The sequence below is a fragment of the Siphateles boraxobius genome, unplaced genomic scaffold (assembly GCF_051911475.1).
Source record: "Siphateles boraxobius isolate OS27281-9 unplaced genomic scaffold, OSU_SipBor_1 13, whole genome shotgun sequence".
NCBI lineage: Eukaryota > Metazoa > Chordata > Actinopteri > Cypriniformes > Leuciscidae > Siphateles > Siphateles boraxobius.
In genome coordinates, this window is record NW_027508733.1 from 8,510,247 (window position 1) to 8,528,583 (window position 18,337).

The 18,337-nt window shown below is 44.2% G+C and overlaps 1 protein-coding gene across 1 annotated transcript; it reads right to left on the minus strand.

Annotated features, from left to right (window-relative positions):
• Positions 1-542: 542 nt before the first annotated feature.
• On the minus strand, positions 543-3,627 carry LOC143736315 (uncharacterized). The gene is made up of 4 exons (XM_077227056.1): positions 3,533-3,627; positions 2,475-2,804; positions 1,923-2,264; positions 543-1,594 (listed from the first exon to the last, which is right to left on the minus strand). The coding sequence occupies exons 1-4, from the start codon at positions 3,582-3,584 to the stop codon at positions 543-545; spliced, it is 1,776 nt and encodes a 591-aa protein (XP_077083171.1). The 5' UTR covers positions 3,585-3,627.
• Between the last annotated feature and the right edge of the window lie 14,710 nt (positions 3,628-18,337).

Below are 18,337 nucleotides of genomic sequence, written 5' to 3' on the forward strand. Positions count from 1 at the left end.
TCTGTTATGGATAATGAAGACCTTGTGTAACAATAAATCATATATCTCACGACAGAAAATAAATCAGAACTTAAACTCCTGTTACATTATTTCTGACCCGAACAAAGCGTGTCAACTAGCCTACTTCAACCCTCTGCATACCTCTGCTGCTTTAAGCTTAGCGGTTACAACAGGAACAAGACTCGGGAACGGAAGAACCACAATAGTGCATCAGATAAGAACTGACCAAGACACATGTCAGGATCACATGACAAACAAGAAATCACATTAACAAGACACAGAAACATGACAATGACAAGAACAAGAAACAAAACCCGAAACGTGACAGTTACAGTGACGAGAAGGACTAATGTTTCAGTTACACAAACACAAACTGTACAGAATGTTTTGATTGTTTTGACTGTTTCACCGGTGAATATCTGCTTCTGTACTGTTAAAAATAAAAGTAAAGAGCAAAAAAGATAACATCCAGAAAAAAAACTTTGTTTTTGCACATTAAATCTCATATATCTTGTTAAATCAGCTGTATGTAATACTTACACTCACTGTGGTACCTGTGCATTCTGTGGTGCTGGTGCATTCTGTGGTACCTGTGCATTCTGTGGTGCTGGTGCATTCTGTGGTACCTGTGCATTCTGTGGTACCTGTGCATTCTGTGGTACCTGTGCATTCTGTGGTGCTGGTGCATTCTGTGGTGCTGGTGCATTCTGTGGTACCTGTGCATTCTGTGGTGCTGGTGCATTCTGTGGTGCTGGTGCATTCTGTGGTACCTGTGCATTCTGTGGTGCTGGTGCATTCTGTGGTACCTGTGCATTCTGTGGTACCTGTGCATTCTGTGGTGCTGGTGCATTCTGTGATGCTGGTGCATTCTGTGGTACCTGTGCATTCTGTGATGCTGGTGCATTCTGTGGTACCTGTGCATTCTGTGGTGCTGGTGCATTCTGTGGTACCTGTGCATTCTGTGGTACCTGTGCATTCTGTGGTGCCGGTGCATTCTGTGGTGCTGGTGCATTCTGTGGTACCTGTGCATTCTGTGGTACCTGTGCATTCTGTGGTACCTGTGCATTCTGTGGTACCTGTGCATTCTGTGGTGCTGGTGCATTCTGTGGTACCTGTGCATTCTGTGGTGCTGGTGCATTCTGTGGTACTGGTGCATTCTGTGGTACCTGTGCATTCTGTGGTACCGGTGCATTATGTGGTACTGGTGCATTATGTGGTGCTGGTGCATTCTGTGGTGCTAATGCATTCTGTGGTGCTGGTGCATTCTGTGGTGCTGGTGCATTCTGTGGTACTGGTGCATTATGTGGTGCTGGTGCATTCTGTGGTACCTGTGCATTCTGTGGTGCTGGTGCATTCTGTGGTGCTGGTGCATTCTGTGGTGCTGGTGCATTCTGTGGTGCTGGTGCATTCTGTGGTGCTGGTGCATTCTGTGGTACCTGTGCATTCTGTGGTGCCGGTGCATTCTGTGGTACTGGTGCATGGGTCCTGGGGTGACGACAGTAAATCACACCAGCAGCAGCAACAAACACCAGCAGAACAACAGCAATAACTATTCCTGCTACAGCTCCTGAAGACAGACCTGAATCTGGAACATCTACAGAGAAACCGACATTATTGTGAATGATAATCCATCCAGTTTTTATTTGTTTTAATTGTTTTACTTTAGACCCTTCTATATTGATCATCAGCTGTATCAACAGGAAACACTGGAAAACTAATATTTCTAGTGAACACAGCGTTCACTGGAAAACTAATATTATGCATTTTTCAAGTTATCAAGTTAATAACATTAGTCAAAGTGTTATTTGGCAAAGCTCAAAAAAAGTCAACAACTCAACATTGAGTTGATTTAAAAAATATTGAACTGTTTTTTGTATTACTTAAAAAGGAAAATGCATTGAATGATTAAGTGATCTACTCACCAATGACAGTAAGATTGAATCTCTTCACTCTAGTGATGCTGAAGCTGCTGTTGTTGATCATCATCTGTAGTTTATAGAGTCCAGAGTCTGTGTTTCTGATGTTTGTGATGGTCAGAGATCCAGTCTGATGATCCTGCTTCAGTCTGTCTCTGAATCTCTCATTATCTTCATTACACTGAACATCTGTACAGATATCACTGAGATTTCCAGTGATTTCAGCGATGAGAGTGTCATTAAAATACCACGTCATCACATCATTTGGTTTTCTTGCTACAGGAGGATCAAAAGTAACAGATTGTCCCTTGTTTCTCTTCACTTCATCTATTTCAGCAGCAGAAACACCTGAAACACAAACCAACAGATGCTGGAGGATCTTTTGCTGAAAACAAAAAAAAACTACACAACATGAGAGAACTGTGAACATGACTTTGCATAAGCCCTTTCTTGACTCTCGATCTGAAAATAAACATTTTGGTTTGTGCATATAAACACACATTAACAATGTGGTTTAAAAATATATAATCTGCATTTAAACGTTATTAAATGACTCACCTTGGACATTAACACTGAAGATATTTTCACTGTTCCTGCTGCTGCTGAAGATCTTCAGTGTATATTTTCCAGAGTCTGTGTGTGTGGTGTTTGTGATGGTCAGAGATCCAGTCTGATGATCCAGCTTCAGTCTGTCTCTGAATCTCCCATTACCTTCATTACACTGAACATCTGTACAGGTCTTATTAAGATCTCCATTGATTTGAGCGATGCGAATGTCATTGTAATACCATCTAATATCTACTTGTCGGTTTGTTTGAACACCAGTGTTTAGAGTGACTGAATCTCCCTCCATTACTGACACACTGTCTGTATCAACACCAGAGGCACCTGAAGAAAAAACAGTTAACATAAGAAAAACAAAACTATGCAACTATTATTTTATAACGTATCATACAGATTATGAGCAGAGAAATATGTCTGGATTTGTAATGTAACACATGGAAACAAACAGGAGAAAAAACATCGATTCACACTTTCACTCATCAGACAAACATATGAATCTCAAGTATGATCTTATACACACACCCAATACACATTTTCATAAACTCATGATGTATATTAGATAAATAGTACCCTTGCAAAAATTATGCTATTTTCCACAGCATCAAGACTCACAATACAGACCCTTTCTTCAAAATATTTTTAGTTCTCCCCGTAAATAACATGTTTAGGGTACATTTTATTAATTTGGCAGAAGCTCACTTACATTACATTCAAGATACATTTCATCAGTTAATGCACTGATGTAAAATAATATTTACTAACAGTATCATACCATGTTTGTCAGGGTTCTGTCACTTCGGTGTAGTTTGTTATTGGTTTTGTGAAAGAGCCCTGACACTCCTGTATTGTCTTATGTCTGTTTGCATGGTTTTTATACGAAGTCATTTACAAAGTTCACATTTTAACGCCACTGAAACTGATTTGGACTGATTGTATGATTTGTTGTCACCCGTTAGATTAATAATCCTATACCATCAATACGATAGCCTACATATTCGTTCAAATAAATCGGTGCAACGCCGGAAAAGAGATTGTAACAAATCTTGTCTTACCGTGGTTGGCTGAAATCAAGATCACCAAGAGCAAATTAACTAGAAGCGACATTTTCCCCACAGAAATTTAATGACTATTCTGATTCATAAAAGTGTGCCGCTTTTAAGGGCGTAGGCTACTTGTAGCCTAAGTGAAACTATGACAGCCTGAATGGAATAGAGCGATGACGCAGTGAACGTTCTAATTTGCATATGCAAAACGGCATTTCTATCAACCGTTTGTAAAATATTGTATAGACTAAATGTAGCCTACTTTTAGGGCATTAGTATAGCCAATTACTTATTATGTAAAAATAATTTAAAGACCATGTCAAGTTTAAATGATAGTTTATAAATTTGTTTTTATGTAAAAACAAGGCTATCATGTAACATGAGTAGCCTATTGTGAAAGACTTAATAAATAAAATACATATTAGTCCGGGTGAAAAAATACTTTTGTCCCATAAGCACCTGCTGGTAGAACATGAAACTACACAATAAGCATTATAACTGACTGCAATATGCTTCTGTATTAATGCCATGGCTATAGAAATATTTATGGAAGCTTGTTTCCACGATGCATTTTTTTTACTCTTTATCTTCCAATTCAGTTTTTTCTCCTCGCAATTTCTTGCTTAAACATATCAATTGCGAGTTATAAAGTCAGAATTGTGTGAATTAAAATGCAAAAAAAAAATATATATATATATATATATATATATATATATGACTTGTGAGGTGGCTTGCCTTTATTATTATTGTTGTGGGAACCGGACCAAGTTTTTTTGTTTTTTTTTTCTCTCTCCCCTCTCTCGATCTGTCGCTCCTCATGCTTCCGTCTCCGTTTCCCTCGGCTTGTCGGTCCATACCCCCCAGGGATCGCCGCCGCCAGGGGGGAGTAGGCACAGGCTCGTCGGTGCCCCCCGGCCTGTGAGGGGCGATGGGGGTATGTGGCGAGGGACGGCCGAGGGACGTGAGAGAACGCCTGCTGGCGGTATTTTAGTTTGTTTGTTTTATTTTAAATAAAGTTTATTTTGATTGTTCGCCGGTTCCCGCCTCCTTCTTCCCTGAAACATTGTTACAACTGGCTAGTCAGGTCGGGGCCGTCGTTGGACCACGTATGGTCGGGGTTCCCAACGGTCACTCAACTTCTCCTTTCCCTGGCGCCGACTGTCCTTAACCAGGACCCTTTCTCCCGGCAGCAGGGGGGCTTCATGAGCTGTCCGATCGTATAATCTTTTGTTCTTCTGCGCAGCTCGTTCGATTCGGGCGGAAACCTGTTCGTAAGCAAATTGGAGGCGCTGGTGATGGTTGCTCACCCATTCCGTTAAGCTGGCCCCTTCCTCTGCGGAGCTGGTCCCCAACAGTAAGTCCGTGGGTAACTGTACGTGCCGTCCGAACATCAGGTACGTCGGGGCATATCCAGTAGTGCTATGTACGCTGTTATTATAAGCCTGGACTACGGCCGGAAGACTTGCCATCCAATTACCCTGTTGTTCCACCTCTAGCGTCCCCAACAGACCTAACAGGGTCTGATTGAATCGTTCGCACCCTTCGTTCCCTTGGGGGTGGTACGGCGTGGTGTGGGTCTTCTTGCACCCGTATAGCTGACACAGCTCTCTGATGACCCGAGACTCAAAGTTTGGGCCTTGGTCCGAGTGAAAGACCTCTGGGCATCCAAAGGGCTGGAACACATTCTTCCAAAGGGCACTGGCAGTGGTGGTTGCAGTCTGGTCTCTAGTTGGAATGGCACATGCATACTTCGTGAAGAGGTCTGTTACCACGAGGATGTTTTGGATGAGGTCGGTGGGCCGACCTAACGTCAGATAGTCCATCGCCACCATATGTAGTGGGGCTTTCGCTTGAATGGGGACCAGCGGGGCTCGTACCTCTCTCCGGGTCTTAAAGAGAATACAACGTGGGCACTGTGAAATGAACATCCTTACTGCCTTCTCCATTCCAGGCCAGTAAAAGTGTCTCCGAACCAATGAGGTCGTCCTCTCCTGCCCTTGATGTCCCAGGTGGTTGTGATAAGCTTGAAGCAAAGCTTGGGATTGATCTCCAGGCACCACTATTTGACATACCTCTTCCCCCAGTGCTGGGTCCTGTGACCTTCGACAGACAACTCCCTCCTTGAGGAAGAGTCTCTCCCGTTGTCCCAGGAGCTGTTTCACCCCTCGGGGTTGCCCACGTCGTACTCCCCCTTCCGGCCAAGTCTCTTGCTGCATCCAGTCCCGTATCTGGGCCAAACCCGGGTCCCCTGCCTGTCGGTCCTTCCACCGTAGGGGGTCCCAACCCCAACTCAAGGGAACCCCTTCCCCTCGGAGTCCAGGGGCCTCTACGATTCCCACCATAAGTCCTTCCTCCGATGCTACATCCCGGGGCAAAGTTGGTCTCATGGGTTGACCCTCAGGGAGCCGAGACAGGACATCAGCATTGGTATGCTCCTTCCCTGGCCGGTACTGAAGATGATAATCATAGTTGGCTAACTGCGCCCCCCATCGCTGCTCGACGGCTCCCAGTTTTGCAGTTTGGAGATGGACCAGCGGGTTGTTGTCCGTAACCACGACTACCTTCGCTCCCCACAGATAATCCTTGAACTTCTCGCTGACGGCCCACTTCATGGCGAGGAGTTCAAGCTTGAAGGAGCTGTAGTTAGCGTCGTTACGCTCAGCTGGGTGCAGACTCCTGCTGGCATAGGCAATAACCCTCTCTTCCCCCTGTTGCCTCTGGGCTAGTACGGCCCCCAACCCCAGATTACTGGAGTCCGTATAGAGCGTAAAGGGCTGGGAAAAATCAGCATAGGCCAAGATCGGGGCTTGGAGCAGTTCTTGCTTTAGCTTCTGAAAGGCCAACTCACAGGTGGGGTCCCACAAGATGGTAGGGGACCCACGACCCCGTGTCCGCCCCGAGCCTCCAAGCAGTTGGTTCAGGGGTTTAGCGATCTTGGCAAAAGTCTTTGATGTACCGCCGATAATATCCCACGAATCCCAGGAACGATCTTACTTGACGCACCGTTCTCGGCGCAGTCCACTCCTGGACGGCCGACACCTTTTCGGGGTCCACTGCAATCCCAGCCGCGCTGACTCGATGGCCCAGGAACTTTACCTCTTTCCTGAGCAACTGGCACTTCTCGGGCTGTAGCTTTAATCCGTACCGTTCCAGGGACTGGAAGACTTGCTCCAGGTGTCGGAGGTTAGACTCAAAGTCGGGGGAGTACACAATGACATCGTCTAAATAGACAAGCGTGGTGTCCATAAGCTGGCCTCCCAAACAGCGCTGCATGAGCCGTTGGAAGGTAGCGGGAGCGTTACACAAACCAAACGGCATGCGCTCCCACTCAAAAAGGCCGAAGGGGGTGGTGAAGGCAGTCTTCTCCCGGTCTCCTTCCTCCATTTGAACTTGCCAGTAACCGCTAGCCAAGTCTAAGGTAGAATACCAGCCGGCCCGAGTAAGGCTGGTCAGGGAGTCCTCAACCCGCGGCAGGGGGAAGGCGTCTCGTTTGGTAACCTGGTTCAACTTCCGATAGTCAACACAGAATCGCCATGCTCCGGTCTTTTTCTGAACGAGGACGATCGGTGCTGCCCACGGGCTGCTGCTCTCTCGGATAACTCCCTTCTCCAGCATCCCCCGTAGGAGGGTACGAACCTCAGCATACAGAGTCGGGGGTACGGGACGGTAGCGTTCCCGGCTCGGAGGAGCATCCCCCGTAGGGATCTGGTGCCTTACAATATCTGTCCGCCCATAATCCTCTTCATGTGCGGAGAAGAGATGCTCCCATCTCACCAGGAAGTCCAGAAGTTGCTTCGCCTGCCCTTCTTCCAACCCGTCACCTCGCAAGGACCCTCCCGCAAGGTGGGCAGGTAGTGTTTCCTCCTTTCTGGTTGCAGGGGATTCGGTCTGTGCCAAGGCCACCTCCACTACCGTTGGGCCCACCTGGCAGAAGCGAACCTCTCCTTCCTCATGAACTTGTTGGGGGCTTACTATGGTGACCCGAGCCAGACGTTGGTGCCGATGCAAATCCACTGCATAGGGATTCGTGTTTCTCAATCTTACGGCGACCCGGCCCCGACGGACAGAAGCCAATCCCCGGGCCACTTCCACAGCCTGGCAGTCTGAATGAGGCTCCACCAGGATCCATTCCTGGGACCCGTGAAACTGGACAGGAAGGCGGGCCCAGATAATGGCCTCGCTCTGGGCCGGGACCGACAGTGCGTAGCGACACCCCACTCTCCCCACACTCTCTCGATTCCGTTGGGCATTAGCCACGCGGACCCGGCGACAATCGGCCACGATCTGATCTCATTCCCGCTTTTCCTCCCTCGGGGCCGAAGGTTTGGTTCTCGCTTTAAACAACTCCTCCCAGCATTCCGTGATGACGTTCATCCCCAGTAGGGCACGGTGAGCTCCCAGACATGTATCCCGTACGATCACAACTCCCTTCTGAGGCACCAGGGTCCCCAGAAACCTCCAGGTCTGTGACCAGATAGCCCACATATGGAAAGTCCAGACCGTTTGCCCCGCGCAGGGTTAACCAGGGGGCATCTGCGGCCAAATGGCCCTGGACCCCGAACAACTCCCGACACAGGCTTTCGGAGAACAGCGTGACCTGGGACCCTGTATCCAGGAGGCATTGGACTTCGGTTCCATTGACTTGAACCATCACAAGGGGGCAGCGCCCGACTAGACGGTTCCTGGCCGCCAATGGAGAGGGGTCGATTAGGGAGGTCCCGACCACTTGACCCACAGTGGCCGGAGACTCTAAAACCCCCCCTGCGATCCCCGGCGTGCCTGCATTTCCGGACGTAATGGCCTGGTTCGCCACAGCCATTGCAAATGGGACGACCTTGTTCGTCCCATTGGAAACGGAGACCGGATGGCCGAGATGGGCGTCGCTCTGGGAGTCGACTACCTTCGGAGGATGCTCGCTCTCGTGCCGGTGACAATGGCCGGTAACGTTCTCGGCGTACTTCTTCCAGGAAAGTTTTAGACAACTCTATCATCTGATCACGGACATCTCTTCTCAGTTCTTCTCGTAGGGCCTGTTTCCAGTCGGCGGAGCTGGAGGCAGGGGACTACTGGCAGCATTGGTGGCCATACAATGGGAGGGATCTGAGGTACCTGCCTGATCCTGTTCGAGGGCCAGAGCTTCTTGGCGTAGCTCATCAAACGTCAGCGTAGAATTGTGACAAAGCTGTATTCGCAGACTCTGACGTATTGGGCCATCTCGCAACCCCAAAAGAAACTGGTCCTTTAGGAGGGCCTCTCCTTCTCCAAGCCCATGGTCTGGCCTCTTCCTCAGCCGAGACAAGTGTTCTCGCAGTTGTAAAGCAAAGGCACGTATGGTTTGTCGAGGTCCCTGCTTGCAATTGAAGAATTGCGTCCGGAGGACAGCTGCAGGAGTTGCATCACCGTACTGCTCCGTTAGAAAGTCTAGGATAGCCTGGGCTGTGGCTCGGGTTGCTTCTGGCGCCGCTTGTACTTCTCTCCTGGCTTCACCTTCGAGTGAATTTAAGATGAACTGGGTCTTCTGTGTGGCATTTAACCCTTGGAAGGCCCACCAAGTACTCCACTTGAGTTTTCCACGCCGACAAGCTGAGTTCTGAACCTGGTCCTCCATACTTTTGAGTCCACGGGGCTCCCATAAAGATGGGCATGACAGGTGGGCGACCCACCGGTGCATCTTCGTCTGCCATTGCTCCGCCTCTGCCTCTCAACCCAAGGTGGAACCCTGCTGACTACGCCAAATTAATGTCACAGGTCGGGGCGGGCCAATCGGGCTGCGCCCACCCCTCGAGACCCGTACCACCCTTGGGGAGTCGGACAGAGGCCAGGCAAGGAGGACAGACAACGAGACTTCAAGTAAACAATATTTATTGAATATAAAATTATATGGAAGGTTTTGAAAGGGTGAGTCTTCTGAGCAGGGTCGTTCCGTCCAGCGGACCCGCCGAAAGCCCACCGGGTGTAGTGTGGAGGGGTGTTCTGATGGTAGCTTCTTCGCAGCGGAAAGCAGACAGAGAAACTTACGGCTGGAGGGCTTCACTGCAAAGCAGTCAGGTGAGCATACAGGCACGTAATCCTCTTCTCAGGTGACAGAACTTACGGCTGGAGGGGTTCACTGCAAAGCAGTCAGGTGAGCATAAAGGGACGTAATCCTCTTCTTCTCAGGTGACAGAGAACTTACGGCTGGAGGGTTTCACTGCAAAGCAGTCAGGTAAATAGACAGGCACATAATCCTCTTGAAGGGGGCCGGCAGACACAGAGCTTTCGGCGGGAGAGTTTCACTGCAACACAGACAGGTGAATATACAGACACGTAATCCTCTTCTTCAGCGAAGACAGACAGAGAACTTACGGCTGGATGACTTCACTGCAAAGCAGTCAGGTGAGCATACAGGCATGTAATCCTCTTCTTCTACAGGTGACAGAGAACTTACGGCTCGGGGGTTTCACTGCAAAGCAGTCGGTAGAGCATTCACCTACGTGTCCCTCTTCACAATGGGCTGTCAAACAATACACTCAAGGTCTGTGGAGTACAACAGTGTTAGCCTCTTCTTATGTCTTTAGAACATAGAAACTCAGGTAAGCAATGGACATCCAGCGGGTTTAAGTTCACACTTCACGCATCAAGCCTGTGCATCACATCACTTCATCTCTACAATTCAGCACTCAGTGGGAAAATACATATATAGATGGCCGTCGCCCATTGCAGACCTGGCATTCACATCAGGGAGTCCATAGACACGAGAGAGGAGAATGGGAATTGATTGGACTACTCACAATCTCTCACAAACGATCTTACTGTCCCGCGATTCCCTCCTTCTGGTTGAGTCGACATGCTCCATCTCCCAAACTCACAGTGCCGCGCCCGTTTGCCGGCCCCACTTCCTCTTCTCCAACGCTCACGCTTCCTCCAGGCTCACAGTTCCCACAAAGACAACTGCCTCTCCGGTCTGTACTCTCTCCTTTTATCCTCCCCTAATGGCAACGTGTCCCAATCGCGGGACTTCAATTCCCTTGTGCGCAGCTGCCGGCGATTTGGATTAATCACCCCATTCGCGAGGGTTTTTGCGTCAACCCGGAACTAGCCCGGTGTTCCGTTGTTATGGGTCCGGCGGGAGGCGATCTCGGCGAACATTAGTTCCGCCTTGCAAAGAGAGAAAGTCAAAATTTCGTCACCTGGTGACATAGTGCACTAAATTTAGAAGTGTAGTTTGCTTGGAATTGTGGGATATGGAGTACAAATATATAAATATGGGGGAAAGTGAAAGAAAAGGTCCAAATTCGCAATAGCGAGAAAAAAAATTGAATTACTTTATTCACCTAATAATTTCCTTCTCTGTGGGCCTCGAGTGAGTTCACGTAGTGTAACAGCGTAAGCTTCTGTTGTTATACATCACACGCATCACACACATGACCAGCGTCGGCAAATAGTGAGCCTACGTGTGTCGTACACTGACGTGTTTGCATTCTAAATAGTTCCCAAGGTGCAAACGATTATCAGTTATCTCTGCGCACATGCGCATCACGTTTTCAGTCCATAGGTATAGGCGTTTGAATATATATGTGCGCAGATGTGTAGTCCTTCTTTATAAATCAACCCTCAACAAACTACTTGTCTGGCCTTAAAAAATTATAATACAGAATTTTTTATCACGTCCACGTAGCCACGCAAACCGAATTATCCCGACAATTTTATCAGCAGAGGTTAAGGGAAGGAGAAGGGGGCCTTCAGAGGGGAGAGACTAGTTGACACCTTAGGACTGCGTTGTCGTCGTTTGCAGGCGCTGGTCCTTCATCAGATAAACCTCGGGATAAACAGAGAGACTAATATTAGCGTAGACGCCATCCTTCTTATGATGTAACAAGTACATCAGGATTTATGGGAAGTGTTCCCAGTTCTGGCTGATCTAAACTATGCAGCCTAACATTGAATTATAGAGGTCTATAATGTGTTACTGTATGTGTATGCTAGGCCAAATATATATGTTTTTAGTATTCGAGTACCCAGGAAAGCACTGTATAAAATGTATATATATATTATTATTATTATTATTATTATTATTATTATTAAGTTACATAGTGTACCTTTAAAACCAATGATGTTCATCAGTGATTGTTTATCAAGAGTAGGGACAAGTTTGTGGCATTTTGTTTTGTAATTTCACCAGAATGGGAAGAGAGTCTGCTACTCAACTAGAGGTTTAGTTTGTATTAGATACATCTGTACCATAAGATGTTTCAAAAAGAGGTGGGGACATGTCCCACCCGTACCGCCTGCAAATTACGCCTATTGCTTAGCTGTCAATCTGTGTATGTTATGTGTTTTATGGATTCAGTATTTGTTTTTTTACTTTAAACCCGTCTTGTGAGGGAATCAACTCTTAAGTTCATTAAAAGCAGGACAGGAAGAAACACTTCACCTGCAAACTAAACACAAATACAGTAAATGCCCCCTCTCAACTAAAAGATGTTTGCCCAGATCAAAACACATTTCTGTAGAAAACCGACCACAGCAGTTTCAGTTTGACTCAGATGAGCTGCTAGTGTCACAATGTGAGAATGTTTCACACGCTTGTTTTGTTCTGTTTTTGCTGGTGCCGTCCGACAGGTAAGTTATAAAATGTTTATATTTTTTGCTAAATATCAGTAACATTCTTCACAGCTAAGCCACGTTTCGTGGGTTTTAAATGATCTTAAGTTCCAGAAAAACTCAACTTTCCATGTTGTAATTACACCATTAATAACGTTCATATATCTCACCTTTCTTTAGTAAGTTTGTTTACAAATTACAGCTGATTTCAGGCTTTGTAAACCATCAGGAGCCTTAATCTGTGTAAAATCTGTGTGTTCTCCAGGTGTGTTTGGTGATTCAGTGTCAGTGATGGAGGGAGATTCTGTTACTCTAAACCCTCATACTCAAATACGTGAAGATGACTACATAATGTGGACATTTGGAGCTAAAAAGGCTCTCATAGCTAAAATGAATAAAAAGAAGCAAATCTTCTCCACATATGATGATGTTCCTGATGGGAGATTCAGAGACAGACTGAAGTTGGACGATCAAACTGGATCTCTGATCATCACAAACACCACAACTGATCATGCTGGAGATTATCAACTAGAAATAAATGGACTGAAAATGACATCAAAAACATTCAATGTTTCTGTAAATGGTGAGTAGAGATCATTTGTCCAGCCCTTCAATTATTCTTGTTTTCTAAAGGAATATTCAGTACAAATTATGTTCAATCAACAGCATTTGTCGTGTAATGTTGACTACCAAAATATTATCATAATTTTTTTTTATTTTATTAAGCAAAACTCAAGGTGAAGCGCTTGGGTCAATGCAATTGCTTAAAGGAACACGCCGACTTTTTGGGACTTTAGCTTATTCACCGTATCCCCCAGAGTTAGATAAGTCCATACATACCTCTTTCATCTCCGTGCGTGCTGTAACTCTGTTTGACGCACCCACCGCTAGCCTAGCTTAGCACAAAGACTGGATTTAATTGGCTACAGCTAATCCTAATAAGTGACAAAATAACGCAAACATTTTCCTATTTACATGTACTTTGTATGGCCGTCTAACTCGATCCAATGGCGGTATTCGAATTAGCGGTGAAGGTCTTTGCGTGTTACTGTCTTTTCTCGTGGCAAAGTATTTTTGGTTAAATGCAATACATTTTATCTTATGTATTAACTCGTTTCATCTGACTCCATAAAATGAAAAGGTTTTTCAATGATATCTGTGCATCATTAAATATACGTTAATGTTTGACTATTCCTTTTAACTCCAATGAAAATAAAGTCAAAGTCTGTTAGAATAATCAAATATAACAATTTATTATGTCAGGTAAATGTATTATTACAATTCCATAATCAATTGAAAGATAATCAATGCAAACCATCAAATGTTCTAGAACAAAGAGGAAAAAGTTTACCCGACAAGAAATGCGTGAGGCTGAGAGTCTCGCAACTCTCAGCCTCACGGGCCGATCTCAGATATAGAAAAGGCCCTGAGCTCTCGCTGCGTTTCATTATATACCCAGACCTCATTTCAAATCTAAACATCATTCACAGTGGAAATTTACCTGTAAGTCACCATTTGCTAGCAGTGGAAAATTAGCATTCAGTCAAATGGTCGAAGGTGTTAACTCAAAGACACACCCTCCAGTATTGGAGGGTGTGGAAGATATTTCTAAACTTCCTAAGAACTTTATTACCTTTTGGGTTTACTTCTTTGGGAATGAGACATTTGTACCAGTCGTACTGTGACATTTTAAATAATACTAAACATGAAAATACTCTGTGATAATCATTCACATTAAAACTACATTTTCTTGGGTGCATTCAGGTGGGGGTGAGGGGAGATGTAGATGAAGTTGGTTCGGAGGTGAGACTTTCGTCTCAATGGTGCATGAAGGCCAGTTCAAATGGTAATCTCCAGAGAGGTCCTTTTGTCCTCTCAGTGTCTGGTCACCCCCGAAACAGACTCTCTGGAATTTCCTAATATATCAATTCTTACACATGTTTTGATTTGTATAGTCACAGAGTGTACAAAAAACAAGGTCGTATGAGACACAGACATCGTTTAACCGTATAAATATTGGGAACTATATTCTAAGGCGAAGCACTGCTACTTGGGCGGAGTGATAACCGCAGCACCTGAGACACACCGTGGTGAGGAGCAGAGAGTTCGCTCAGAGTTGGAGTAATAGAGTCAGCAATTACTAGAAAGTAAAAGCATAACGTTAGTTTACAATCATGGGTGTTCGCTGTATTGTAAAGAGCTGCAACAATAAACAAGGGAGACCAGGTAATACCATGATGTTTCATAGAATTCCAATCAAAAACGCTGACCTGATGAATCAATGGCTACTTGCTCTGGATATCCAAACACACCTGAAGAGATCATCAAGGACCATCGTGTTTGCTCAGTACATTTCACTGACGACGACTATTTTGAGAAAATTGAATTTGCCACATGGACCATGAAACGTGTGCTGAAGGATACGGCCATCCCATCGATAGCACAGACGGGACAAAGTGGATCACCTGTGGCTGCGGTAAGTGTTCCGTTATGTTTTTAGATGACTAGCCTACTGTAACAGTGCCATTAGCTAGATCTAATGTAACGTTCGTGACACTATTATATGAATAGGGTGGTAACTAACTACCAGAGGTGGAAGTAACGAATTACAACTACTCACGTTACTGTAATTAAGTCGTTTTTTCATGTACTTGTACTTTTATGAGTATATTTTTAAGTCTGTAATTTTCCTTGTACTTAAGTACAAATTAAGTGAAGTAATGTACTTCGCTACTTTAAAAATCACATTCGTTACTAAGTACTTGTACAATTTGAATTAAATTAATATTCAAATCTTTGACCAGCATTTGGGTATCCAATAGAAATAAGTGATCTCGGGCGGGCCAATAAAAACCCATGTATTTGGACCGGGAAAAAAGCCCGGTTTCTGGAGAGCTATTCGTCCTCGCACGTCCTTCACTGTGAAGGTGTAGTGTTATCAAAGAACTTTGGCGTTATAGACATGGAGATTCGAGACGCTGAATTCATTGAAAATTCCGAAGAAATACCGGATGACGAGTGCCCATGGCCGCACCTGGAAGAGTTGTTCACATACAGAGGAAGGAAAGGAGACAGCGTGCAAATGCAATGCAAACTTTGTTTGCCATCTGCAGTGATTTCGGCTTACAAGACTTCAGCCTCTAATCTCAAAAAACACATTACGGTAAGAAGACGTATAACTATATTTATGTGATAGTTGTTTTCGTTTTTAATGTTGGGTAGACCTCACGGATAATTTGACTAAAAACATCACTTGAAACATGAGCTTCAGCGTTACCCAGGTGACTACCCAGATAGCAATGAGTCGGCGGACCACCGTCGGTTCTCCGGCGGCAGTAGAAGCGTCAGAATGGCGACATCGCAAACACGTTGGACGGCGCACCGCCGGCGGCAGCCGCTTTTTAAAAGCGGCAGCCGCCTTCATACCGCCTTCGTTAAGCGGCCGGCCCGCGGGCCAACCGCCGTTCCGCCGCCTTTATATTGAAGGCCGTCCTTCCGCGGCCCGCCGGAGGCAAACGCTATTTTCGAGCGCTCTGCCGCCGCTTATTCTGGCTATATATATTTTTTTATTTATAGCATGCAGTTTAGCAAGAATAATGATTGCTCAAACCAGACAAATTTACAATTGGCATTTTTATTCCACATTTCAAAGTACAGTAACTGTCATTTAAACAAGATATTTCAGATCACTGAAACATAACAGAAAAATAAATAAATCAATATACTAACATGCAGGTTTCCAATTCAATTTTGGTTAAACAGCCTTACAAGCAAATTACAACACTTACAATAAGTGTTCATATAAAAAGGACAGCTCTAGGGTAAAAAATTACCAGTAAACATTATGACAAGTAATGAGGATATTTGATACCAAATAATGTGCAAGATACCAAATAAATAAAAGTATAACTACATTTACAAGCCATTTCTAACAATATGATAAGTGGTAGTAATTTATAGTAAAGCTCTGGAGTAGAATAGGCCATTATAACGGCAATGCTGACCTGTGGCACAAGGATTTACAAGCTTTATTTGAAAAAGAAAAAAAGAAAGTAATTTCCACAGTGAGTGAGTGTAGTCTGACACTTCTGACTTCTTTAGGGGTCTTGATTCTACTGACTGCAAGATAAAGAAAGGATTCCAGTTGTCAGTGATTCTGGGGTGTCAGTAGTCAGTCTAGTTTTAAGTGGTCGGCTGTGGGTCCCTCTCAGCTGTGCGGCGCCTTTTTCTGCCTTCACGGTCAGATGCTCCTTTCAGGTAACGCGTAACGTTAACCTGGACCGCCTCATCAGTGCATCCTGGGTTGCCGGGTCCTTCCGGATGGCTAATATAGAAAATACAGATCTGTCATTTAATTTGAATTGCATGAGGACAATAGGACATACACATCTACTTAAATCTAAAAAAAATATCCAACTTACTTTGAACAATGGTCTTCAGGAACATGTCTCTAAAACATGCTTTATCCCCTACACCAAGCTGAAAATCCAAAAAAGTGTTACAAATTACATTTCTCTGAAGCTTCTCATAAATAAATAAAAAATGTGAAAGGCTAAGGATTCAGACTGTAATATATGCAGTATACAATCTTAAATTTTACTTTATATCTAGGTCTACTACATGTACAGGTAGCCCCAGTGGGAATTAAACCGACAACCACAGGTGCTGTTTGCAAGTTGTGCCTAATTGCTCAGTGCAAGCAAACGTCTTCAACATTGTTTGTTGAACTTGTTTCACCTGCTCTTGAAGTAAGATTTTACAATACGTATTTTTATATGTAATATTGTAGTGTTTATTATAAATGATTTATCTGTGCACTTCATTATTCTTTTAAAATTCATGTAGCCTTATAATCTTTAATCAAATACGTTACCCTTCCCTCCCCCCTCGAAACGACTTCTCTTCTCTTCCGGTCATGTGCTATGGTGCGAGGGCGTGGCAACTCCCCTCAAACCGTGCTATGAGCAGAGATGGAGAAGAGGAGCGCTAGAGTAAAACCCTGCCCTTCGTTCAATATACCGTTTCACTTTTAAATACGTCACAACACTGGAGAAAAGTCGTTTGTAACTTCCGGTTCATGCCGACATCAAATAGAAGCAATAGTTTCCAAGACAAAAAAACTTCACAAATAACATCACTTACTGTGTGGAGGTGTGCAGAGGATGGCTAAATTGTTGCCTTCGTCTTTTTGCTGAGGTTAAATGGGGGCCAATGGCACATGCTCTCGCTGAGCCACTCTTGCGGAACCACTGCAAATGGCAGATCCTCCTCGTTGATAAACTGAACAATGTGAACCATCTAAAATAGAAGAACATTTTGCATAAAGTATACTTTTTGATTAATTTCCAGGCAAAATCAATAACATTAAAATGCTCACCCCTTCAAAAAAACGAGTCATTTTCACAAGTGGATCAACAGAAAACCATGTTCAGACAAACACAATCATATACATATACACACACATATATACATATAAACACATATATACACATTATATATATATATATATATATATATATATATATATATATATATATATACATATAAATACACACACACACACACACACACACATATATATATATATATATATATATATATATATATATATATATATATATATATATATATATAACACCAAAAGTTAAACTTTCTAGATGTAAAGCTTTCTTTCTAGATGTAAAGCATTGGCGATTTACTGTAGCTAGATACATTTCAACATGTCGAACATGCTTGAATTCAGTGAGTAAAAAAGGCGAAGCAGCATGTGTTAGCTAACACTGTAAGTTAAACTAGACTAGCAGCATGGTTGTCGAATCAAACAAAACATCATTATGTTTAGTTAGAAAACAACACAAGTTATACTGATCAGTCTTTCTTGTCGTAAAGATTTTGCTAACGTTACCATTCCCACGTGGGCGGGAGAATTGTCCTTCAGGATTTGGTTACGTAAGTTAGTTAATTATTCGACTGACCAATACTATCTTAAACCAAATACTGTAGTACTCACACTGGCATAAACATACGTAAATATAGTTAAAAGAAGAAAAGAAAAAACTAACGCCAGGAAGAAACTAAGTAACGTTAGCCTAACTAACGTTAGCTATGTCAGAAACATGACGGAAACTTTGTAAACAAGGCTAACTTACTAGCTTGACTAGTAAGGCAAGAACATATTTGAAAAAGATGAACTAAAAATGTAAAAAATGAACATAATATTGCGTTACACAA

What these genes read in the sequence shown, in the direction of transcription:
- LOC143736315 (XM_077227056.1), bottom strand. Translation starts at nt 3,584, where the DNA reads ATGTCGCTTCTAGTTAATTTGCTCTTGGTGATCTTGATTTCAGCCAAC. An exon ending in CTTGATTTCAGCCAACCACG is followed by an intron (nt 2,805 to 3,532) that starts GTAAGACAAGAT and finishes TTTTTTCTTCAG; the next exon opens with GTGCCTCTGGTGTTGATACA. An exon ending in ATTCAATCTTACTGTCATTG is followed by an intron (nt 1,595 to 1,922) that starts GTGAGTAGATCA and finishes GTTTCTCTGTAG; the next exon opens with ATGTTCCAGATTCAGGTCTG.